The sequence below is a fragment of the Meriones unguiculatus genome, chromosome X (genome assembly GCF_030254825.1).
Source record: "Meriones unguiculatus strain TT.TT164.6M chromosome X, Bangor_MerUng_6.1, whole genome shotgun sequence".
NCBI classification, from domain to species: Eukaryota; Metazoa; Chordata; class Mammalia; order Rodentia; family Muridae; genus Meriones; species Meriones unguiculatus.
This window is the reverse complement of record NC_083369.1, coordinates 95171735-95198612: the sequence shown is the minus strand read 5'-3', so window position 1 is coordinate 95198612 and position 26878 is coordinate 95171735. Positions and strand designations below refer to the sequence as shown.

The 26878-nt window shown below is 36.4% G+C and overlaps 1 protein-coding gene across 5 annotated transcripts in view; it reads right to left on the bottom strand.

Annotated features, from left to right (window-relative positions):
- Usp9x (ubiquitin specific peptidase 9 X-linked) overlaps positions 1 to 26878 on the bottom strand; it is a 108775-nt gene that overhangs the window by 11559 nt on the left and 70338 nt on the right. For 3 of the 5 annotated variants that reach the window (XM_060374301.1, XM_060374300.1, XM_060374302.1), the window contains exons 24-39: positions 26720 to 26845; positions 25154 to 25276; positions 23480 to 23646; positions 19958 to 20066; positions 19629 to 19775; positions 18578 to 18724; positions 17125 to 17347; positions 15143 to 15363; positions 13399 to 13458; positions 12443 to 12633; positions 9002 to 9175; positions 6156 to 6297; positions 3812 to 4565; positions 2632 to 2755; positions 1506 to 1731; positions 369 to 498 (exon numbers count right to left, since the gene is read on the bottom strand). In XM_060374301.1, the coding sequence (XP_060230284.1) occupies positions 369 to 498; positions 1506 to 1731; positions 2632 to 2755; positions 3812 to 4565; positions 6156 to 6297; positions 9002 to 9175; positions 12443 to 12633; positions 13399 to 13458; positions 15143 to 15363; positions 17125 to 17347; positions 18578 to 18724; positions 19629 to 19775; positions 19958 to 20066; positions 23480 to 23646; positions 25154 to 25276; positions 26720 to 26845 (3064 nt within the window). The remainder of the gene's footprint in view (positions 1 to 368; positions 499 to 1505; positions 1732 to 2631; positions 2756 to 3811; positions 4566 to 6155; positions 6298 to 9001; positions 9176 to 12442; positions 12634 to 13398; positions 13459 to 15142; positions 15364 to 17124; positions 17348 to 18577; positions 18725 to 19628; positions 19776 to 19957; positions 20067 to 23479; positions 23647 to 25153; positions 25277 to 26719; positions 26846 to 26878) is intronic. The other 2 variants (XM_060374303.1, XM_060374304.1) reach the window with 1 other exon arrangement.

Sequence of the window (26878 nt, the reverse complement as noted above, 5' to 3'; positions counted from 1 at the left end):
TGCCTTTTTAGTTAGTTTTTGAGACAGGGTTTTTCTGTGTAGCCCTGGTTGTCCTAGAACTTGATCTACAGACCTAGTGGCATTAAACTCAGAAAAATCTGTCTGCTTCCCTAGTGCTGAAACTAAAGGTATACCCCAACCCCTTATGCTAGAAATGGCAATGTTCATGCTAGACAAGTATTCTCCCCCAATCCAATCTTTAGCAATAAAATAGTGGAGGACAACAGAGCATCATATTTAGGTACAATTCTAGTAGTATCTGAACAGGAATGACCAGTGGTATTAGATATTTAATCACTGGAACTTCTGAATGACTTTATCATTTAACATAATACTTTAACAGGGATTATGAAAATTTCAATTCTTACCTAAATTGGCATACATTACAAACAAGTTGAAATACTGCTGCAAATGACGTCCATGCTCTGAAACTTCCCTCCTCAACAGATTTAGTACTGCTCTTAGTAAGTGGTCACTCAAGCTTAAGTTGTCATAAGCCTGTAAAGAAGAAAACACTAGCTGATTCTCAAAAAGGTACGAAGATAATTATAATATGTTGAGCACGGAATACTTTCCTGAAAGAACTGATCACATGAACTCTACCCACCCTGTCTACCACTACTAGATTGATTCAAGAACGTGTGTATGCTAATGTGAGAAAAGAGCTTTACCACTGAGCTATCTCCCAAGATCTCTTACTATTGAAGAAAGCAACTCAACGTGGTTGACCTAAGCCGACTTACATTTTCCAACCTTAGCTTCCTAAGCAAAAGGGATTATAGGCCTGTGACAAAAATGGTTTCAAAAAGAATCGATTCCTGCAAAGGTAATGAAGATCAAGTAGAATTACTAGGTTTTGTCTTAAGAGTTTTGTTTTGAAACAGGGTCTCAGTATTCAGAACCCAGGTTGGCTTTGAACTCTCAATCTCTCAAGCCTCCTAAGTTTGAGTTATAGCCACGTGTTACCACACCCAGATTTTCAGTTCATTATAAATTTTTCACTTTGCTGCAATTAAAACCAAAAATATTTAAAAATTCAAAATGAAGTATACATGAAAATCCCATGTGACATTATTTTGTAAGCTAATTTAAAATGAGCTGGCAAGATATCTCAATGGGTAAAGGAGCTTACCACCAAAACAGAGGAGTGGGAATTTGATCTGGGACCCACAAGGTGGAAGGAAAATTGACTTCCACAAGTTGTTTTCTGACCTCTGCACTTGTGCCGTAGCACGTGCTCAACATTCCATACTAAAAGGTTTAAAGAGCACACATACACATATAAAAATACATTTTGGTAATGTTCTCTACTACTGAACTAGGGCACCCAAGTATTTTAGAAGGGTAAATAATCATTGTTGGGTTTCATCTAATAATTTTAATGAAACTCAGATTTGTCTGTTACCGCGGTAAATATAAAAAAAAATGTATTTTAGTACACTTAAGTGTCTCTCTTCAACTTTGAGAAAACACATTTTTCATTTTGTAAACAAAGGTACAATTACCTGACTAGAAGGTCCAGGAGATGCAAAAGGTGAAGGACATGGTCCATCTTGCAAGGAAAAATGTGCAATGAAAACTATAAGTTTTGCGAATGCACCTCTCACTTCTGCACTAGGGCATTCCAAAAGGTACTCAGAGAATCGATTTGAAACGTTAAAAAGGACATTGTGAGCAAACCAAAAACGCACATTCTTGCTGTGACGAAGAAGAATACACAATGCATCATACCTACAAAAAAATAAACCACAGCTATCAATTGAGTTAGTTTACTTTTCTTAAAGGTTCTATCTTTCCTATAGTAAAACGTTCAAAACAAAAAGAACAAGTATCTTTTTTCACTGCAGAGAACAGCACTATTGAAATTAAAACGACTGAAGGTACATGTCTTTACTTTCTAGGAAGATGAGTTTAAGGCAAGTCTGGTTTACAGAGAGCTAAAGGCCAGTTAGGTCTACATAGAGAAACCCTGTGTGTGGGGGGGGGGGGGAAGGGGGAGGATGACAAACAGATGAATAATATATGGCCAACCCTAATCTCATGGAATTATAAAATAGGTGAAAGCTTGTACTGGGTCATTAAAAACCCATTACTAGTCAAAGATGGTGGTTGCACCACCAAGGAGGCTGAGTTTGAGGCCAGCCTAGTCTACAGAGTGAGTTTAAGAATACCTAGGGCTACACAGAGAAGCCCCATTTCTAAAGACAAACAAAATTCATTAGTAAATAATGATAAAATACTTTCTTACTGTACTATCTTCTGGGCTGAGTTTTTTAAAAAAGGTTTTTTTATTAAAAACAAACACAGTTGTGTGTGTGCACGTGCGTGGAAAGTGCTACTGACAGGAACTGGTTCTCGCCTTCTACCATGTGGATTTGGGGACTCGAACAAGTTTTGTAAGGCTCTGAGTAAATAACAACTGTCAATAAAAGGCATCATAATCATCTGTGTACTTATTTTTACCCTTTAAATTTTTGTGAAGTATTTTTTTTCATTCTTTCAATTTTGAAATAATAGTCTCATGGCTCTGAAAACAAAACAAAACAAAACAAAAACAAAAAACAAAAACAACCACTCTACTAAAGACCACCACCAAATCTGAAACAGGAATAAAAATCCAAAACAAGGTACCAATCACTGGCAGAACCGCGGACTATTTTCTTTGTGTGAAATCCTGTAGTAAAAAGAAACCTAGCAGCAAGTTGAATACTAATCATAGTGATTTCTTCTGCTTCAGGAGACAGGTGATCTTGTCCTAAAACAAAGAAACAAATATATTTAAAAAACAAATTTCTGTTCAAGCCTCATTTTCAAACAACTTTGTACTCTAAATTCTTAATGTGAAAACTCAGATTACTTATGAAGTTCTTATTCCTCACTTTAGAACCTAATACAGTATTTTATACTAATGTACCCGAAGTTAAACACAGATTTGTTTCAACAAAAACTTTCCTGTCTCCAAACAGAATGACAGTATTTTTTGATCAAACACAAGTCATTTAACTATAAACTTAGCCAAAAGCAACTATATACACCCTATCAAAATGAAAAACACAAATGTTATAAATAAGGAAGATTAGCTGGGTATAGTGGTACACGCTTTTAGGCCTAGTACTCAGGCAGAGGCAGATGATCTCTGAGGTCCAAGACAGGCTGGGTGACAGAGAAACATCGTGCATGAAACAAACAAAACCACAACCACCCCCAGACCACAAATACCCCTCCCCCAATCAAAAATGAGAACGAGGACTAGAATATATGGCTCAGCAATCAAGAATGCTTGTTGCCCCTACAGGTCTGAGGTTAAGTTTTCAGCATTCACTCTATAACTCCAGTTCCAGGGGATCCAACGCCCTCTTCTGGACTCCTCAAGAACTAAATGAACACAGTGCACAGACATGTATGCAGGGCAAACAGTCACACATATAGGATAAATAAAGCTAACAGAGTGGTGGTGGCAAAAACCTTTAAGCTCAGCAGAGGCAGGCTAATCTCTGAGTTTGAGATCAGCCTGGTCCACAGAGTGACCAGGACACTCAGGGTTACGCAGAGAAGCCTTGTATGGGGGGGAGGGGTGGGAGGAGAGAGCCACGAAAAATAAAACAAAAACAAGTACCCCCAAAAAGAATACAGCTAAAAAAGAAAAAGGCTATGCTTGCTAATACATCTTATTTGTAAGATACAGCTTACGAATAAGATGTATTATTTGTATTAATACAGATGTATTAGCAAAGATTATATATATTTTATACATATATATTATAGCAAAGATTACGCTTTGCTATATAAGATGCTAACTGTTGACACTTACCTGGAGGAGGGTTTAAGTAAACACCATTACACGTAAGGAGTTTTTTCATAAACTGAAAATATTCCAAACTGTATTGCATTCGGTTGTGCATGAACTGTACATTCTGCTTCCGTACACTTCTCTCAATGGCTGATGGCATAACAATCTGATGGGGCCTTGTGGTGATTGCAAGTTCTGATATGTATCTTACCAACTCATCACCATGATCTATTGTGTCCATTCGTTCATAAAAAAGTATGTATGCATTCCACCACCTTTTCTGGCGCCTGTACGACATGCGCTTCATCATGTGATCAAATACTTCTCCCATGTACTCTCCACCAAAACACTGGTTTTTCATTTCTTCGTCGTCATCCATTTTACACTCTGTTACATCTCCATCATCAAATTTATACCAGCGATTTTTTTCACCATCCCCTCCATTCCTCTGAATGATGTAAGAATAGTAATGTCCCCCACTTGCTTGACCACTGTGCACAAGCACACCTACAAGTCTGTATTTTGTGCTTCCTGATTTCTCGCTTTCAGACTGTTCATTCTGTTGTATCAGCTGACTTTCTGGGTTTATATTATCTCCCTCCAGTTTAGCAACACCCGCAACTGTGTAAGGTTCCATGTCTAACTCTCGAGGAAATTCAAAGTAATCATTGAACTTGATTGCACATTCTCTTTCCCAGTCATAATCGAATCGTTTTAGTTGGATAGCAAGAACAGGAGGTAATTTCTTAATCAGTAAGCGCTTTACAGTATCAACCTAAAATCAATAGAAAAAATTAATAGATATAATCTACTGGGGAAAAAAATAAAATCAAACCAAAACCCAAGCAAATAGCACATCCCTAAATCGGAAAGTGGACCTAGGGTGTCACACATGCTACGCCAAGTACTCATCCTTTAGCTGTACTTCCAATTCCTTTTCGCTCAGGCTGGCTTTGAACTTGCTCTGTAGCCCAGAAAGGCCTTTGCATGTGTGATTCTCTTAGCCTCCTAAAGAACTTGAGGTTACAGGCTTGCATCACCAGACCAAGTCAACTTTTCTCAGGATAGGGCCTCATACTATAGGCCAAACCCATGGCAATTCTCGTGCTTTGGGTTCTCTTATGTAGTTGTAACTCACTACATCTAGCTCTTCAAGCAAATGATTTTATGTCTAAGTGTATTCCACGTGTGTATACACTGGCTGAGGAGGCCAGACAATGGCATTAGACTCCCTCAAAGTGGAACCACAGATGGCTGTGAGCTTCCACATGGGTGTTTGAAACTGATTTTCAGGTCCTCTACAAGAGCAGTAAAAGCAAGCACCCTTATTGGTTGAGCTATCTCTCTAGCCTCTTAAAAACCACTGTATCAAGTTTTCCTAAAGACTTACTTGAATTACAATCACTCTGTGAAGTTGATGTAAACATTAACTGGTTAAAAACATGCCTGTATCAGTTAATATAAATTGCATTTTCACATTAATGTCTGGTTTCTATACTGTTCTTACCTCTAGACAACGTTTGTTATTTATACTTATTCCAACTAAGGTTGTTTGCTGTAAGCAAATGGAATAGTTTACTTTTTAATTAGAAGGTAGGTAGTTGCTTCATACTCCATAACCCCTAAGTAGTGTGATAGGCCAAACGCCACAGATGACTTAGAGATGAAATGCTTTGGAAGTCAGAAAATATAAATATAATTTACTATTCACACATGTGACTGTCTCTCTCCCTAGAAGAGCCAAGTTCCCATAGATAAAATCTAATCAGGTAGTAAAAATAAATTTTACTGTATTAAAAAATATTTTCAGCAAAACAATCCAGGATGTTGAGAATATATGGTTTCCATCAGCTCTGCAGTTTGTTTCTTGGCAGAAACAAATTTTCCCGTCTTAATACACACAATAGAGGTGATATTAAGTTATTCTAGGTTTGTTTTTCTAGCCTTTTCTGGCATTACATTTAACTTCCTTCCACCACCACCCCCTTACACACAATTGTTTCTTACCACAACAAAAACCAAAAAACCTTCAATATTCATGAAGTATGTCAGGTGTGGTAGCGCATACCTTTATACCTAGACCTGAAGTAGAGGCAGGTAGATTTCTACTAGTACAAGGCAGCCTGATTAATACAACCAGGGACATGTAGAATACAATCTCCAAAGACTAAAACCTCTGCCACCACCAACAGAAAAGACCCCAAATATATTAATTATAATTAAGGTATGCATAGTGTATAAACACACATACTTTAAGTGAACCACATCCTCAAAGAAAACTCTCTTCTTACCAAGAAGCTACTGATAACCCATAAAAATAATTCCGCAGTTAGTTATCATAGTTACCTTAACAGATAATTCATACCTTTTTATTGCATTTTTCACAATGATAAGCATTTGCCCCTTCTAGTAAATCTCCTTTGACATACTGTTCCAAAGAATCAAGAAGATTTTGATGGTTTCTAATGTCTACATTCAGAGTCGTGAAAGATTCTTCACATTCATACCTAAAAATATTTAGGAAATTATCAGAAAAGGATTTATTCTTTAGTTCCCTACACTCTTCATTATATGAAAACTAAACTTGTAATACTCAAGACTATGAAACCTGTAAGTTACAGAATGTTACATATACTGAGGCCCTTTCTTGTTATTTAGACTGTGCTGGTGACTATATTAGGTTGATTACAAACTTTATATGCTTAGTTCTTTATCTTCATGATAAAATTGCTAGAGAACTAACATTACCCACTTGAATAAAATGGAAATTAAGAAAATCCTGCCAGGGAGGCAAAGACAGGCTGATCTCTTTAGTTCAAGATGAGCCTGTTCTAGTTCCATGACAGCCAGGAATATACAAAGAAATCCTGTCTCAGAAAAACTAACCAACGAACCAACCCAAACCAACCCAAACCAATCAACCAACCAACCAGACAGGGCTATCCAGGCTTAAGCTCTTTTAGGCTACAATATTTTCAGGTGTGATTTGTTTTGACAGTTAATTATGGACTCCATTGTATCTGTGGCAAATGCTCAATTCTGCCATTCACAAAAGTAAACAGTATATAACAAACAGAGTGAGCAAGTTCCAGTAAAACTTTTTAGAAATAGGTTACTGGCTAGGTTAGGTCCATGCTCTTTTATCTTTTGGACCACTATTCTAGGCAAATCAAGTACTGTTATATTAGACATGGATTTAGTTGTTGTTCAAGAATATACTTTTAAAATTTTCTCTTGGCAAAAAATTCCCAACACTTTACAAGACTAATAGAAACAGATAATCATCGATAATGGTTCAATAATTTTGTCATTTGCTTCAAATTAAAGCTCTTTCAAAGGATGAAAAAATGCCCAGGCTAGGGGAGAATATGCCCAAAGAACACAAACAACTTCTCATTTAAACTCTAAAACCATTAAAGTTCTGATTTATGTAGTACTCTTCAATCACTTACTAAAAAAAAAAAAAAAAAAAACACAAAATGCTGTATTCAGTGACAAACTATCCCATGAATACATAATATAGTTTGGCTTATGTAAAAATATCATCTTTAAAAAAATTACACTGTGATCATGCTGGTTCTAACTCCACAATGTTGGACTTGAGGATGGTTTACCTTGCTGAGCCATTTCACTGGCTTTAAAATTATTATCAACTTCTGTTTTAAAAGAATTTTAATTAAAACCAATTTAAAAAAATATCATTTTCCGTGAGTGTGACTGTGTGTACTACCCATAGACAATACATTGTCAGAGAACAACTTTGTGAAGTTGGTTCTCTACTTCTGTATTTTGCCAAACTTGAGCAAATCACTACATCCAATCAAAAAATATTTTTTTTAAAAAGTTCTATCTAAGTTTGTATGTCTGTCATGTTGTATGTCCACAGAGGCTAGAAAAGTATGTTGGAAGCCCTGAAGTTTGAGTTCTGGTTATTTACTGCTGATATGCATCCTCAGAAATAAACTTGGGTTCTTTGGAAGTACAAGATCATGTAACTGCTGAGTCAGCTCTCCAGGGAGCAGCTATTAAAAAAAAAAAAAAGAGCTAACCCTGTGCATGGGTGTTTTGCCTGCATGTTTGTCTGTGTACATTGTACATGACCAGTGTCCAGAGAAGCCAGGAGATGTCAGATCCCCTGTAAATGGAGTTACAGACAGACAGCTATGTGTCATGATGTGGGTGCTGGGAATAAAACCTCGGTCCTCTACAAGAAGAAACAATGAGCTGGACTCTCTACTGTACCTCCAAATTTTAAATTAGCAAACAGAGTAACAGGTTTCCTTACAGAACTGAAATAGAACTTTGATGTGATTTGATAGTCTGAAATGCATGCCAAACATTTCATATACAGTGCATGAACTACTAAGCTTTTTAAAAGACTTATCATTCACCTGTACCATATGCATGCCTACTGAATGAAGAGGCAGGAAGCTCATCAGATTTGACAAAACCCCCTGAAGTTACAGGTGATCGTTGTGAGCCAACATAGGTGCTCAAAACTGAAACCCAGCCCTCTACTGACTGCTCTTAATCACCTAGCCACCTTAGCAGTCCCTTTTTTAGCTATTTTAATAGGTACTCTAATTTTGGTACTCTTCCTGCCTGGGCCTCCCAAGCACTGGGACTAACTATAGGCAAGAGTCACTACAGACCAATCTCAATTTCTCTTTAAAATTAAAAACCTTAACAGCAGCAACAACAACAGATGCCATTTTCCCTCTTTTTATAATATTTTGTATTTATACATACCTTAAGAACAATGGTATGTACGGGAGGGAAGGGATTATTTCATTTAAAATAACACCTGTAACACCTGTAGCCTGTCATCTTCTAAACTCAGTATTTGTAATTTATAAAATTCTAACTTACAAGTAATATCTAGTTATGTGGAAACTATTATCTTACTTCCTTAGGAATACATAAAAGAACTAATTCAAACTTCGAATATCTAGTTACAAGTAATATCTAGTTATGTGGAAACTATTATTTTACTTCCTTAGGAATACATAAAAGAACTACAAGTTATGAAATAGTAAGACACTGAAAGCAAAAGGAAATCAAGTTATTTAACAAAACCAAAAAAGACATCCCAAAGAACTCAGATATTCAATTGTAGCGGTTTAACAGATACTGGCATCTTCTATTTTTTTATTAGCACTAGTTAAGAATTTTATTCTTGTTGGCGTAATAGTATTATATAGTGGTACTTACCTATGTGGGCAGCCTTGGCAAATCTTCTGATCAGCAAAGGAACCTCCCAAGACTTTACTTAGCATAGCTGGATGCCCTAAGGCTTTTAAAGCTTCATCTAAACTATCCACCAACGAATTAAAGAACTCTAAAGCATCATGTTGTTCACGAAGATTAACAGGCTCACCCCAAAGCCTGAGAAATGAATGGAACATTAACATGTAACAATCGAAACAATTACAAACATTTTATTTTCTAAGGTTGTGGTAAGGCAATTACAATGACCGCACACTGCAAACACAGAAGTAGAAAGCAACAAAAAAGCCAGCACTTTATGTTTAGACTATGAGGTGTCAGTGAGACTCACAGTAAAACTCCAGAGCTGCCTTAGAAGTACTGATATGGTTAATAGACAGCATGGCTCTCAGGGACAATTGACTCAGGTAGTGTGACAAACACACACACGCATTTTGAACCCAGCTGTCGATGACATTGAAATGAAGTGGTGGATTTTACAGGGATATATGTCCCTTACACCACCAAAGCCATCTGATAGGACACCAAGGTATGTTATTATTGTTAGTTACTAAACAAGCTGCTCATGTATGTTCAATGAGAAGTCTGTATCTTGATTAATATACTTTTTGTGCTCTCCTCCAAGCTCAATCTGAATCTAATCACAAGGAAACAACCTACTTGTGAGGTTTACTAATACAAAGAGTAGAAAACAGCAAAAGCATAAGAAGAGATAAAATACCTAGTATTGTGGCTCACACCTGTATCTACTAAGGTAGCTGAGTCAAGAGGATCCTGATTTCGAGGCCAGGCACGTTAAGTACTGAGTTAAAAAGATGAGTTTAAGTAAAAAAAAAAAAAACAAAAAAACAAAAAAAAAAAACAAAAAAAAAACACCACATAAAAACAACCCACACTTATGCTGTCTTTACTGCGAAACTATAGGATAACACATGGGTACCAAAATAGTTGGTAAGGCAGTCTTACCATCTACATAAATAAGTTCAAGACTGTTCTTACCCAATGATTATTAGAAAAGGAGCAAGCCTGCCCTGTAGGATTTTATTGCCTCTCTTCCTGGATTTTTCAGCAGCCAATCAATGATCCCTCCCTTTCAAATGTCTTATCTTGGACTTCAACTCTTTTAAATTACCCTAAACCCTTTCTCTTGACAGGGTTAAGATTAGCAGCTGGAAACATTTCACTGTATAAATTGAGTAAGTAATCCAGAATGATTGCTGCTAAATGAACTGATACCAGAAAAGAGACAGAAAAACACATGGACCAATTCCTCATGGAGGTGAACATGGAGGCACACCAGTCTTCCAGTAGCCTTGCCTATCCCCTGCACAAAAGCAAAACCACCATGCTGGAGCTGGGCATGGTGGCACATGGCTGAAATCCCAGCACTTGAAGAGGCAGAGGCAGGCAGATCTCTTGTGAGTTCAAGGCCAGCCAAGGTACACAGAGAAACCCTGCCTGAAAACAAAACAACAAAACCATGCTGGTTTGATAAAGTCTCTGGATCTCACTGGGCACCTTAGAGAACATGCAGTGGGAAAAGAGAAAATACTATTTGTGGTATATGGTCCTCATGTGGGTCCTAATTTTGAGAAAGTATTAAGAAAAATTATTTTGAGATACTGAGCAAAGTTCAAACACTGTAATCGACATCAAGGGAGCTTTAAGAAGCACAGTAAGAGATAAATTATGTTTTAAGACAGACATCAAAAAAACATTTTGAAGTAATTATAGGTGAAGCTATTATCTGTGATTTGTCTCAAAATACAGGAAGGGCTATCTGTAAGACTGTCTATGAGTTGAGTGGAAGTATGTATGAGTCCCTATGATTCTATTGTATATGCGTCAGATATTTTAAGTTATGCTTAAAATGAAAGACTAAAGGAGGCTACAGAGATGGCTCAGCAGTTAAAAGCACTTCCTGTAGAGGATGGGGTACAGTTCCCAGCACACACATTGCAGTTAAGAACCTTTTGTAATGCCAGTTCTAGAGGGTTCAATGTCCTCTTCTGACCTCCAATGACACCAGGCATAGATGTGGTGCATGGACACACATATAGACAAAATACGCACAAAAAAAAACACATTTAAATGAATAATTTTTTGATTGAATGTACCTTTAATTCCAACACTCTCGAGGCAGAGGAAAAAGGACCTCTGAGAGTGAGGCTAGTCTAGTCTACAAAACAAGTTCCAGAACAGCTAAGAGTAAAGCATTGGTCTCAATGTGTGGGTTATGACCCCTTTTGGTAAACATATATCCTCAAAAATTATTTACAATTCATAACACAAAAATTACAATTATGAAGTAGCAACAAAAATAATTTCATGGTTGGGATCACCATAACAAGAACTGTAATAAAGGCTTACAGCATTAAAAAAGGTGATAACCATTGAGTAGGGAGGTGTGCAGCCGAAGGAGTTGGACTTTGAGGTTTCAAAAGCCTATACCAGGACCAGTGTCTGTTTCTCTGCCTGTTGCTTGTAGATTAGGATGTACTACTCCAGTACCATGATGATAATAGACTGATCTGAAACTAAGCAAGACCCCAATTTAATGCTTTCTTAAATAAAAGTTGCCTTAGCCATAGGGTGTTCTCACAGCAATAGAACAGTAAAAAAGACAGCAAAAGAGACTAAAGAATGTTGTTTCTATATGTATGAAAATATCACATAGTATAAGTCTGTTTAATTTTTTAACATGTCAAATTAACAAAACAAAGGAAAAATATTTTCATTCCTCCCTCACTATAACAATTATAGAAAAATAAAAAAACCTATAGACCCTTTCAAACCAAGAGAAGAAAAGTCTAAGGATGGTTAAAAGTATTACTTTTGCTTAAATATGTAACATTAAATACTCAACATTAAATATATTTATTTGTTTTTGTTTTTTAGAGACAAGTTTTCTCTACGTAGCCACGATTGTCCTGGAACTCCTCTATAAACCAGGCTGGCCTTGAACTTACAGAGATCTGCCTGCCTCTGCCTCCTGAGTGCTCAGATTAGAAGTATGCACATTAAGAGATTTTTTTTTTTTTTTTTTTTTTTTGGTTTTGATAGTTTCTCTGCATGGAGCCTTGGCTCTCTTGGACTCGCTTTCAGAGAGCAGGCCGGCCTTGAAATCACAGAGATCGAACTGCCTATGTTTCCCAAGTATGGAGATTAAAAGCATGCAACACCATTGCCTGGCTTAGGCCATCTTAAGATATGCATATGAGTATGAACTATTCATCGAGTTTTTGGATTTTGTCTTCTTTTTTTGAGGCAGGGTTTCTCTGTGGAGTGGCCCTGGCTGTCTTGGCTTGCTTTGCAGACCAGCCTGCCTCTGCCTCCCAAGTGCTGCGATTAAAAGTATAAGCCAACACATCTGGCTTATACATCAATTTTTAAGATTTGTTTTATTACTATCTACCCAAACTTTACCTGAACTGTTTCCAAAATCCTCTGGGTACATAGTACTGTAGTCGAGAAGCAGCTAAATGCCCAAAGATAACCTGAAGGTGTCTTAGAACACCAATATTGTACTCTTTCCTATCTTCTGTTTTACTCAGTGCTGGTTTGTCTTCAAATTGTTGAGGATATCCAAACACATCATCCCTGGGATCAACATTGCTCTAGAAATCAAAAAGTTATCATTAATGAGCTAATCATTAATCAGAACTTTAGTCAAGTATGTCGAGATAAATTCCTCCAGTTAGTAAACATACATTTTAACTTTGTTTCCAAGCACCTGATTTTCAAGGTGTATACATTTATTAGTCTTTATTTGTGCCATTTCATATTAATGAGAATGTAGCGATTAATAGTTGTAAAAGAATGAAGCTAAACTGTTTAACATTACACAGAAAAATCAACCTAATTTGTACAGAAGCCCTAAAATTAGAGCTAAAACAAAACTCCTGAAGGAAAAATTTTCAAGACATTGTAGCTAGCAATGGTTTCTTACTATGACATCAAAAGTACAAGCAACATATGACAAGTTGGATCTCAGAAAAAAAGAAACTCTTAGGTAAACATACTGCCAAATCATGAGAGCAACAAATTTAGCCTGAAAGGAAAATTAAAAGTCACTTATCTGATGAGGAAGTAGAAATACAGAATATAGGACTCCTTAAACCCATAAATCAAATATCAAAATGCAAATATCTGGCAAGTCTTTAACCCCAGCACTTAGGAGGCAAAAGCAGGCAAGCTTCTATGAGTACAAAATGTTCTACCTTAAATTCAACTAGAATACCTACTACGCTTAAAACTAATAGCAGGGTCTAAGTGAGTCTGTATATTCATGTTTGTAACAGAAGTATTCGTAGTAGCTAAGATGAGGAAGCAATCCAAGTGTCTGTGACAGATGAAAAAGATAAACAAAATGTGCTACATACAGCCAGTGAAGTATTATCCAGCTGGCAGGAGGAGGCCCATAAGTTCCAGGTCAGTCTGCACTATTCTCAAAAAAAAAATAAAAAAATAAATAAAAAAGCAAACCTAGTCACAAAAGAGCAAACACTACATGATTCCACTTATATGAAGTACTTTAGAATAGTCAAATTTTAGGTAGAAAAAACAAAGTGGTGGTTAAGGGCTGTTGCTGAAAAGAGTTCGGAGGAGTTCTTTAAAGATACATTTTCACTTTTGCAAGATGAAAAATTGTGGATATGGTGGTAATGGTATACAAAAAAAGTGCAATTAATAGTAATTATCTGTATTCAGTAACACAGTTAAGATCAGGTGTATTTTAAGACCCTGGAAAACAAGTAGTACAGTTAAACATTGCAGCATGGGCCTGGGCCTGGGCCTGGAATCCCAGCTACTTAGGAGGATTACTTGAGCCCAGGAGGTAATGGGTAACCTGGGCAACACAAGTAACATGAAAATTAACAAGGTTCAAAATCATGAGAGCTACAAAGGAAAATTTATAGTTCAGTGGATATCTTGTGTTTGAAACCTTTGATACAGAAATAGACTGTATTTAGTTCCTAACCAGGTCTGGATACAAGCTCCCCTTATTAAGCTTTGGTAAAAAGTAAAAATACGCAGTCCAGAATTCCTGGACCATCTAAGACCAGTAGGTCTGGGGAAGAGTTGTTTAGAAACAACTTCAGCTTCCAATTTTGCTAAAGGAGAAATATCCAAAAACATTTAATACAATGAGAATACACTCACAGGCTTCTCACTTCAGTTCCTACTACTACAAACAGGGATAGATAAAACAATAAAAACGAAGAGACATAGGGTAGGTACAGATTAAAACCCAACTTCAAATTGGCCACATTCTCTTCTTTAAAAAGTCACATCAAAGTTATTAACTTTCATCTGCTGCTACTGCTTAAAATTTTTCATTGCTTTATTCTGCTTTTCACTACAAGCAGCTTAAAACTTTGTCACAGGATCAGGTAAACAGTATTTAAAATAGAGAAGAGTTTTGTTTTTAAGTAGGAAGAGAGATGACTTCGGGGGAAACATAACCAAAAGCAGCAAGCACAGATAAAAGTGAAAAACATAGCCTAGTGTGGTGGAATACACAGTAATCCTATCACCTGGAAAACCAAAGAAGCTGGATACCTTCAGAGGCCAATTTGGACAACACAAGACATTCTCAGAGGAAAAAAAAGAAAAAAGAAAAAATGGAGCAAAAAAGTGAATACAGTTTCAAATTGCATAGCTCAAGACAATTTTTTGTTCAATGTGGCCAAGAAAAGCCAAAAGATCGGCCATTGGTGATTTAAACTAGTGAAATTTCAACTCCTATCAATCATTACTTTAAAAAGATAAGTACTTTAACTGTTGTATTGGAGATCTTCTACAGTAAGTGGTAGGCAAAGTGAGAAAGGCTATGCTAACTTTCAAACATATTTTGACAGTCTAAGGAAGAAACACAAAACATAATTTGCTCTTCATATCCACTGACAGCACCTGTGGCTTCACAATGGTAAATATTGGGAAGAAAATTGATCCTGAAGACAACTTGTGTATCAGTGGATTTTGATATTCTGTGGTGAGGGGTGTTGGAAGGGAATTCTGGATCTCCTGTGGAAACTGTGACTGGTACTTATATCCAACGAGAGAACGGTATCTGCTATCAGAATTTCAAACACAGAAAACAGAAGTAATAGAAATAAAATTTACCTCATTGTCCTGCTTCTCATCCCCAGACATATCATCATCTACATCACTACCTGTGCCTTCAATTGCAAGAATACCGTTCCTGATAGATGGAATCATATAGAGTTGCTGAATCACAGAATTCATGTAACAAGTAGCACCGGCATTTTTCAGCCCTACAAATCCTTTCGGTGGGCGGGGTCCAACAGGTGGCAGGTATTCCCACTCAGTAAGTGCTTCACAAGCTGGAAAAGATACAAGTCTTATAGAACGAGCATAAGCAAATTTTTGCTTTTCAAGCTGTTAATCTGACAAAATAGTAACACTACTACCTAAGCAGCCACTGGAGCCAGGGCTCTCACGTGGCAATTCTCCAAAAATAAATTCTTTTAAGACAGATAGCAACCCCTGTCAATGCAGGCTCCTTCATCCACCAATCTATGATACTAATTTGCCTGTTTTTGAGACTGGGTCTCATATAGCCAGGCTGGCCTGGAAATATCACTGTAACTGAAAGTGATCTTGAACTTAAGATCATCCTGCTTTTACCTAGCCCCAGTGCTAGGATTATAGATATGAATCACCATGCCTAATATCTGTAGTACTTACTGGGCATCAAAGCTACTTTTTTATGTATGCCAAGCAATCAAGCAAGCATTCTACCAACTAAGCCACATGCCAAACTCCCACTGTTATTTTTAACCTGATGTTGCTTCAATGGCAGTCACTGATATATTCACATGAGCTATCATACAGCTAACATTTCCTTGTCAGATTTGGTTTTATCTGTACTATCTAGTAATTACTTACTTTTTGAAAAACATTTTATATACATATTATATATATAATATATATTATTATATATATTATATATATATATTAATATATATATATATGTTTGTGAACAGACGCCAGAGATATGTGTAGAACCCCTAGGATTGAAGTTACAGTATCTGTGAGATAACCAATGTGGGTGCTGGGAACCAATATTAATATCACTTGCTAGGGGGGCAGTTAAATAAATGACAATATACTGAATGAAGTGAAAGCTGCATGGCCAATAGATGAAAAGGTAAACCACTAACGTGTTGGACAAAGAAATGACAGTACTATCAAGTGGAAAACAAAGTGAACAATATCGGAGTGCTAGAGAGAAGGGGAACAGCAGTTAAGAGCATTGCCTGTTCTAGAGGAACTGAAGACACAGAGAAGATGAGAATAAAAATGAATGGCAGTAATAATTATAGCTAACAAAAAGGCCAAGGAAACAGATGGGGAGAAATGTACTTTTTAGTATATAATCTCTTTGCTTTTATTTAAAGTTGCCTTGCTCACTGTGTTTAATCACAGTGATGAAAAATTAATACAAACTGGTTGGCTTCAAATTCACAGCAACCTTTCAAGGTGTGTACTCCCAAACTCAATCTGTACTTAAATGCCACCCCTCTGGCTCCAAGACAGTGTTTCTTTGTGTAGCCTTGGTTGATCTGAGCTTGCTTTGTAAACCAGCCTAGATTTGGAACTCAAATAGATCCACCTGCCCCTGCCTCCTCAAGTGCTGGAATTAAAGGCTTGAGTTACCAGCACTGAAAAATTTTTTAACATGCAAATATATTACTAAAAAGAAAAAGAAAAAAACAAAACAAAGCAAACCATCTCCATTAAGCTAAAAAAATTTTTACCTCATCACATTTAAATTTTCTAGAACACAATGAGAACTTGAAAGTAATGTGAAGGCACTTTTCTGTGAGGGCCTGAATTCTGTGTCAAGAGATTTAGGGTTTGGTTGCAATTACTGAGGCTCCTGACTTAAAATGGAGATAGGCTGTATTTCACATTTGAAAGATTTACATTTAACTTACAAAATGCTTGCATGTATGTTCTCTTATCTGCTAAAAGTCTTAAGACTAGTTGCTAACAAAACTATGACTTAAAGATGTTTATAAAAAGAAGAAACAGAATCTAAAAAAGAAACATTTCTATAACCTTATGTTTTAAGTACTTACTAGTTATTGCTGTACCAATATAATACATTTCAGTCAAAGAATCTACTATCTGTTTGAGGTTTCTCACACAGCCAACAGCTAATGCTACTAGTAACTCAAAACCAGCATTAATCGTAGATGGTGAGCCACAGACAGGAATGGCCTGTTCAGCTGGGAGTTCTCCATTTCTCATATATTGCAGGTAAACATTAGATGCAGGAAAGATGAAATCATCGATTAATTCCTAAACAGTTGAAAAGAGAAATATTTTAGGATTTCACACTTTCTTTTATCATAGAAAATGTATGTGGGGTTTTTTGAGAAAATACTCCTCTTTTAAACACTACTTACAAACACACCTAATTTCTTGTTATTTGTTTTTAGGTATTAAGACATAATTGCTTAGTACCTAGCAATTTATATTTTACATTTACCTTTATTTTTGTTGACAAGAGGCTCTATGTAACCCTAGCTGTCCTTGAACTCAAAAAGATCCTTGTGCCCACTTCTATTTTGCATTTACCTTAAAAATCAAATTGCTATCAATATAAGCCAACTTTGAATAAAATTATACTAAAATGACATATTTTTGGTCTGAATTACCCTGTTAAAAAAAAACTTATCAAAGACTGGTATGTATGATGCAGTTTCACAAAACATAGGTAGCCAGGTATGGTGGAGCAAGCTTTTAAAACTAGTATTTAGGAGTCAGAAGTAGGTAGATGTTTGTGAATTCCAGGACAGGCAAAACTATATAGAGACTCTGACTTAAAAAAAAAAAAAAAAAAGGAAACAAACCAAAATAAAACAAAAGCATGATTTATTTAAATAGGCTTAGGAACAGTTTAGATCTTTCAAAAAATTAACACTTAATACTGACATTTTTATATGCATATATAGTACCCAGAAACATCAACAGCTACTGGAAGACAAAAGTGCTCTATATTATATGAACAAATATTATAACCTTAGTGAAGCTTCTTAAAGGCAGGTTTTTTTAAATTATTAAACTTTTAATATAAATTCTATTACCATTTCTTCACTTTATATCACTGCTGTAGCCCTACCGTTGTTCCCTCCCTCATCTCTTTCCATGAGTCTTCCCCAGTCCGCTGATAGTGGAGAACACCCTCCCCTTCCATCTTGACCCCAAGCCTATCAGGTCTCATCAGGACTGTCTTTCCTAGCCTTCCTCTGTGGCCTGGGCCCTCATAGGGAGGTGATCAAAGAGCCAGCCACTGAGTTCATGACAGAGCCAGCCCCTGCTCCCCTTACTAGTAGGGAGCCAATCTGGAGACTGAGCTGGAAGGGGCTACCTCTGTACAGAAGGTCTAGGTTATCTCCATGAATGGTCCTTGGATCAATCTCAGAAAGACCCCTAAGCCCAGATTTTTTTATTCTGTTGTTCTCCTTGTAAAAGGTCAAAATAACACACCAAAGACCTAATATTGTTTAGAATCAACAACAAACTTACTTTAATGAGATTAGCACCTCCCTTTTCACAACCAATATGAAACTTTTTCTCAGGAGTCTGGAAAGCCAGTAACTCTTTTGTAACCCCAAGGTGTCCTTCAAGGATTGTTTCTTCTACACCTGTTTCACCTGTTCTTTTAACATCATCCTGCCAAAGGAAAAAAAAATTAAATGCCTAACTTATGGAAAGGAGAAATCTGAACAAGAAAGCTAAAGGATGTGAGACAATTCCTCTAAAACTTTCCAGTCAGTCAAGTTAAAATTATTTTGACATTTCAATATACATGTTTTACAGACTAATAGAAGAAATCCTGATCTGAAGGCTTAAAAGATTTGGCTGTGAAATGTGCCCTAATACAATCCTATGTCTGAATACTTGGTCCCTAGATAGGGGTGCTGTGTGAAACACCTAAGAAAAATCCAAGAGGGGGTATTTTCCTGAAGGAAATACGCTAATTACTAGAAAGGCGTGTTTATTGGCTTTGAGCTTTGGCCTCATTCAATGTGAATGACCAGCTTCCTGTTTCTGCTGCCATTCCTTTCTCTACACGATGGCCTTTAAACTACTTCTCATTCGCTTTTGTTGGGATGCTTTATCACAGTAATCAATATAACTATAGATATCCTCAGAAATGAGTCTTCATGTAAGTCTTTAAATGACGATTAAAATTAGTATATTCTACTATTTTTTGTAGGTGGGAACAACCAGCATTTCCTTAAAATGACAACTTGCTGAATGGCAGAAAAGCCAACACTGCAGCTAAAACTGAGTATGACAACTTCACACTCTACAAGCACCAACAAGGCTATGTAGCCTTGAACTCAGAAATGAGGGTAAAAGATTTTACCACCATGTTTATCTTAAGTGTAGCTCTTCTGTAAGTGGTAATGTATTCATTCAGTAAAATTCAACCCAACAACACAATGTATGTTCTTTGGTTCCCCTTTAAGTTTGGAGTTCACTTCACCAAAATATTGTAAACTATGAAACATTTACTAATGAAGCATTATTTCTAATAATATAAACGAACATAGTATTAACTGTGACTTACCCTAATTCTTTTAAGCCAATCAATTTCATTATTGAGAAGAACTTCAGCATTGGGAACATTAATGTTACTGTTGTAAGCATAGTTAAGAAGGTGCCTTAAAAGAGTAAAGTAGTCGCCTGAATGTTTAGCCCTCTCTCTGGCTGTGCTCTGAAAATGATAAAATACAGTATATGATTCAGTATGTTCATGCTTAAAATTCCCTTGTCAAAAACCCCGAGTTAACAGTATATACTGTCCTGATACAAGCTAAACCCACAAATTCTTGAATAGCCATCCCCTTGTTGAAGGAATTGTTATATTGGTAAAAATTTTTAATTTAAGACTCTTACCCCCAAGACAGTGAAGAGCAGAGTAATGAAGAAAAGTAGAGGCCTGTGTCCCATGCAACATCTGGTGCACATTAAGAAAAATTGTTCCTGTGCCACTTGACGAACATTTCTGAAATGGCAACAATTTACATTTAATAGATTGTTTTTCTCTTGGGAAGGGGAGGATATATTAAATTACATAACACAAATACAATGACCTTACTATTTATTTCATGTTCAAGGCTACGACTTCAATACTGTCACTACAGAAGTTGAGTACTTTTTATTCTAACCTTTATCTAAAAATTCTTAATGCCCTATAGCAAACCTCAAAACACCTACCGGCCCTCTCCCACAGAATTTTTATCCAATTTCAGAAGAGGGGCCAATGTGAATCACACTATCTAAGAAAGGATACTGCTGCAGGTGTTCCTTATGCTGCAGTACTGATCCAAAAGCATGTGGCCCAGATGAGGACCATCAGTATCACCCGGGAACCTGCTAGACATGCCAATTCTCAAATCTAAAGAGAAATGATAGTAGGCCTGGCCAAGAATGTGTTAATAAGTCTTTCAAATGATTCTGACATTCTCTAGGGACAGAAAAACCACTGAATTTATACAACAATTCCTCTAAGTTGACTCATGCCAGCAATTTTAGCTAACCAGTATGAATCAATCTTTTTCAGGAGGGCTTACATACTACATGACCTTCACTAGAATCAATTCTCCAACTGTAAGGGAGCAGAGACATCTCGTTTTGACACGGTGCTTCTACAACCTCAAAGAGTGTCTGAGAAATAGTCTATGTTCAAGAACAAGTTATAATTAAACCAATGACAAACTTTCAGATATAAGCCTAAATCTAAGATTTTTTTAAATTATGGAATGATTAAATGATAATGCTTAGGCAAGGTTTAAAATATGAAGCACTTCTGGTCCCAAGTACCTAAGAAAGGGAGACTTACCCATTTATTAATAGGAAAAACAAACAAACAAACAAACAAACAACAACAACAAAAAAAAAACACATACCTTAAAAAAAAAAGTTGACAACTGAATCTTGGTACTCAAACTCTTGGTGTATTTCTTTTATTATTACAACCAAGATAAGAAAAATTATAATGAGATGAAGTACTTCCGGTTGTGGATGTTTTGGTTTATGATATGAAAAAAAATGTTTTTTGGTGAAATTTCAAGTTGGGGATTTTAGTTTGTTCATAACCATTAAGTGTCTTGTGCAGAACTTGGTCTTTGTCAGATGGAATTTTAGTTGAATTCTGAGGACTGTGAGAAACATGAATAGGACAGCCCAGAGTAAGAAGGCGCTGCTTGGAGGAGGGCACTTGCTGCTTGTTTGTCCTGCTGCTGCATTTGCTGTTTGCTAATTTGCCAGTTACCTAGGCTTCTGGATTTCTATATGACTAATATCACTAACATTCTTTCCCTCCCTACCCAGTGTTGAGGATTTGGAGAGAGGTAGAAGTGTTAATTAACCCTAAATAAAGTAGGTTTGCTACAAAAACAAAAACAAAAGTCAACAGCTTCCTATAGTACTTTGACTATCTACAAGTTTCAAAAACCATGATTAAATGGGGCCCATGGATATAGCCCAGAGGTAAACCTGGGCCTAGCACCCCAAGGGCAAGAATTACAAACCGTACCACAAAAATCTGGCTACCACCTACCTACACACCAATAGTTGTGACTTAAAAAAGTGGGAGCTTTATTAACAGAAAAGCAAAAAAACCTATTACACCAAATTCCTTTTAGCCTAGATTTGAAAACTTGCTAATTGGAGGATTTTGAAAGAAAAATCAAGGAAGCAAAAAACCAAAATCTGCTACTTTCTAGGTTTGTCCTCAGTAAAAGTCTTGATTTATCATCTTTCCTCCTTTTATTAAATGGAACTACAATGATTCATCCTATTCTTCATTTCAATGCAGAGCTGTCCAACTACGGTAACATTTTCTCAAAGAGGTAACAAGCTTTCTCCTATTCTGCATGTTTGTAAACCATGAAAAAGAGATTTTTTTCTTCTTTTTTGTTTTGTTTTTCAGGTTTTGCTGTATATCCCTAGGTATCCTGGAACTTACTCTGTACCCAGGCAAGGCGTCAAACTCACAGACCTAACCTAACTTGCTGGAATTAAAGGCATGTGGTCACCACAGCCCAGCTGAAAGAATTTAATGGGCCAGACTGGCTGTTTTCAAGGAAATCACTCATGGTTCTTTTCTGATCAGTAAAGATCCACCTTCATACTCTACTTAAGTGTGTTGTCAGGAGTTGGAAGGATGTACCTGACCCACTAGTGAGACCAATTAAATTTTGTGGGGTTTCTCGTTCTGCCTTTTGTTTTTAAAGATAGAGTTTCTCTGTATAAGCTTGGTAAGTCCTGTAACTAGCTCTGTAGATGAGGTTGGCTTTAAACTCAGATCTGACTGCTGTTGCCTCCACCCTACCCCCATGCTGGGATTAGAGGTGTGTGCTGACTTGACAACTACCACCCAGCTGTGTTTGTGTGTGTGTTGTGGTTTAAAGACATGGCCTTGCTATGTAGCTCTGATTGTCACTGGAACATTTAAACCAGCCTAACCTCAAAATCACAGGGTTGCCCCTGACTCCAGAGTGCTGGGATTAAAGATGTGTTCCATGATGCCTGGCTTAATTAATTTTTATAATGTGAAGATCAGCACTGCACTAGACTGCTATAAAAGAATGGGAACCATTTTCTACCAATTTAAATGCCTTAAATTTGAATAACTTGTATAAAAGCAGCCTGAAACAACATCAGAGATACTGATTAAATAGTCTTGAAACAGTTGGCACAAGACAGGCTAATATCCTACTGATTTTTGTAGGCTAAAACTAAACAAATTTAAGTTAGGAAAAAATTATTTTTCATAATTTATTTTTTATTATTAGTTACAATTAACTCTGTATACCAGCTTTATCACACTCCCTCATTCCCTCCCAAACCCTTCCTCCCTCCCTTATCTCTACCCTGCCCCTTTCCAAGTCCACTGATTGGGGAAGACCTCCTCCCCTTTCATCTGACCCTGTTTTATCAGGTATCTTCAGGACTGCTACAAAGTCCTCCTCTGTGGCCTAGCAGGAATGCTCCTCCCTTAGGGGGTGGGGAGGTCAAAGAGCCAGCCACTGAGTTCCTGTCAGAAATAGTCCCTGTTCCACTTACTATGGGAAACCAATTGGTTACTGAGCTACCATGGTCCTTAGTTGAATGTCAGTCTCAGAAAAAAACCCCTGTGCCCAGATATATTTGATCCTTGTGGAGCTCCTATCCTTTCCACATCATACTAACTCCCCTTCTTTCATATGATTCCCTGAACTCTGCAGAAGGTTTGGTTATGAGTCCTAGTATCTGCTTTGATACACTGCTAAAGCAAAAATTATTAAGTGAAATTTTCCTCAACTTTAATGTAGCATGCAGAGTGAGTACTGCGATATCTTGTGCTAACATAAATTTGACTCTTACAAAAATAAGATCAAGTTGTTTTTTTTTTTAAATTAAAAAGAAACTTACTTGCTGTGACAGTGCAATAGTAAGTCAATAATAAATGTCTGCCAAGCTTTTTCTTTACTTAGAGCATCTAAGGCTGTTGGGATCAAGGCGAAACACAATGTCATCACTTCCAATGCTTCACAGCAAACCTGTTCATCTTCAAGATCTGGCTCATTGCCTGCATTGGTCTGTAAGATTATAATTGGAAACAAATTACTTAAGCTTTTAAAGAAAATGTAACATGAAAGTGTAAGGGAAGCCTTCTGGCTGGGGAACAGAGGAAAATAGTGAAGGGGAAGGAAAAACAAATTTTGTTTGAAAAGTGCAATAAAAAAAAAAAACCCGTTCTTTTTAAGTAAATTTAGAAAGTGTTTAAAAATGACCTTACTCATATTAAGAGGTATTTTGTAATAGTTTGGAAACAACTATAATAGAAAATAAAGTCTAAGGTTAATACTTTGTTATGACATGAAAGGGGTTGAAGACAAAAACTGAGCATATATGTCATTAAAAACTATGTAGTTAGTAAGAAGCTCCTGAAGACCTTCTGAGTTGTGCAATTCTGAACTAACAACCAACCATTTCTTCTTTATGAACCACTCTGGCACAATATGTGTGTTAAAACAAATCCACTATAATAAATCGTTTTTATTAAAGCAATCTCCTCAGACAATTGCTTAGTAAGAGTTTTAAAATTTTAATGCCAAATATGCTGTAACTTTATTGAAAAGCCAGTATGTGCTATAGTAATGCGACTGAAATAGGCTTTCAATAAATATACCAGATAGGTACTATACCAAACATACAATGGGAACATAGAAATAGTAATAAGGGTGTATGTTCAATGTGAAGGGTATGCTGATCAAGTTTTCCTTAAGAAGGTAGCAGTGTGGGCTGGAGAGGTGACTCAGTGGTTAAGAGCACTGTTGCTCTTACGGAAGAAACAGGTTCAATTCATAGCAACTGCATGGTGACTTTGAACTGCCTGTAACTCTGGTACCAGAGGATCTAATCCCCAATACTGACATCTGAGGGGACCAGGTCTTTGTACCCATACATGCATACGGACAAAACACATTCATAAAAAAGAAGATAAATGAGACTTAAAAATTATAACTTACATAGGACTGAAAGCTAACGGAAAAAATTTAGAAGAAGCAAAATTTTGAGATAGTCTGACTTCAGTGAAATGGGAAACACCTATCTATTCATTTTTGAGACAATATTTCTTTGTTCAGTCCTCTGTAACTCAACAGGCTGGCCTCAAAAATCAAGAAATCCACCGGCCTCTAAAATGCTAGGATTAGAAGGGTGTAGAACAACAACATGACAAATTTATTTTCATTTTATATGCATTGGTGGTGTATGTATGTATGTATGTATGTTTGCATGCATGTCTGTATGAAGGTGTCAGAATTATGGACAGTTGTGAGCTGCCATGTGGGAGCTGGGAATTGAACCCAGGTCCTCAGGAAGAACAGTTTGTGCTCTTAACCTCTGAGCCATCACTCTATCCCCTATTATTTTTAAAGCAGCCTCAAAGCAACATTAATTTTAGTTTCGAAATAAATATTTACTCAACTATAGCTTCAATTAGCAAGAGATTAGATTTTTAAAGATGAATACATTAGAAGTGTAGCCATATGCATAATTAACTAACATTTATAAATACCGGATATATTTCACAATTTTTACCTTCTCATAAACTTTCGTGACTTCATTTGGGCTGAATACCAGTTGTAATGCCCCACATCCTGATGTCCAAATAATATTTTGTATAGCTCTAATTACACATATGTCAGGCATATACCTTGAAGCCTATAAAATAATGATTAATTAAAACTGTGATAAAAGTGTTGACAAACACAAAAAACGACAACGATTGCACTCCCAGGCATTTACCCCAATAGAAAAGAAAGTTAAAATAATGGTATAAATTTCCCATAACAGTTTTATTCACATTTAAAAAAGGAAAAATCCAAGTATATTTTGTGAAATACATAAACAATTCATGGAATAATCAAGTGAGATATTATATATGATGAATTGATTTATGTGTGTCAGTATATAGATATGCATGCAAGGCTAGCTAGGTAGGTTTCTGAGACAGGGTATCTATCACTATGCAGCTCTGGATTGTCATGGAACAAACTCTGAAGATGAGGCTGACCTAAAACTCAAGAGAAATCTGTTTGCCTCTGCCACCCTAGTGGTAGGAACAAAAAATGTATGCCACCATGATTGCTTTATAATGGGATACTATTTAACACACACACACACAAAAAAAAAGAAAAAAAGAAAAAAAAGAAATACTGAGCCTTAAACACAACAATTTAAAAACTCATTCAATTGTTTATTTCTTGAGACAGGGTCTTGCAAACAGGCCTTCAATTTATTATCCTTTTGATTCAGTCTCCTGTGTATTGAGATTACAGGCACATGGTCCAACTGAATAAAACTCAAGAAAATGAACTTGTGTTTTATAGGGACAAAAAAAAGTTACTGTTTATGTGGTAATAGAGCTTAAGGAGAGAATGGACTACAAATAAACCATATGGAAGAGTTACAGAAACATCCTGTCTTAGAAATATTGTGGATGTTTTGGTTTATGATACTTAATCAAGTTTTTGATAAAATGTGAAGTTGGGGATTTTAGTTTGTTCACAACTTCTTTCCCTCCTACCAGGTGTTTGGGGGGGGGGGTTGGAAGCATTTAATAACCCTAAATAAAGAAGGCTTGTTAAAAGAACAGAGTCAACAGGTATGAAATCTTGGATTTAACATTGAGTTCCAATAGCACAAAAAATATTGTACAGTGTTTTTATGTGTGTGTTGTATAGTATTGTACACTGAGTGAAAATGTATGTATACTCTGAAAGAATTTTATTATACATTAGAAAAACGACTAAACTTGCAACAGTAAAATGAGTGAATTGAAAAGTTTGGGGTTAGGGAGATGGCTCAGTGGTTAGGTGTACTGGCTACTCTTCCAAAAAAGACTGGGTTCAATTCCCAATATCCACACATGGCAGCTCAGAACCATCTGGAGCTCATGTTCTAGGACATCCAAATGCCTTCTTCTTATCTCCAAGGGCATCAGGCATGTAAGTTTTACAAAGACATAGTAAATATAGGCAAAACACACATAATAAAAGTTTAAAAAAACCTTTAAATTGTACAGTAACATTCATGACACATAATACATTGTGTATATAAAAACATGTCCTATATAACTCTACTCATCAGAAATATATGACTAACCTCATCAGATATTTGCTGAGCAAGACGAACAGACACATTTCTAAGCATGCATTCAGATGATGGGTTAGGAATGCTCTGAAGGGCACTCTGTAGCACCACTGCTTGATCATGAGTTACTTGGTTGACCTAAAAAAGAAAGTTACTCATTTTATTCGAGTA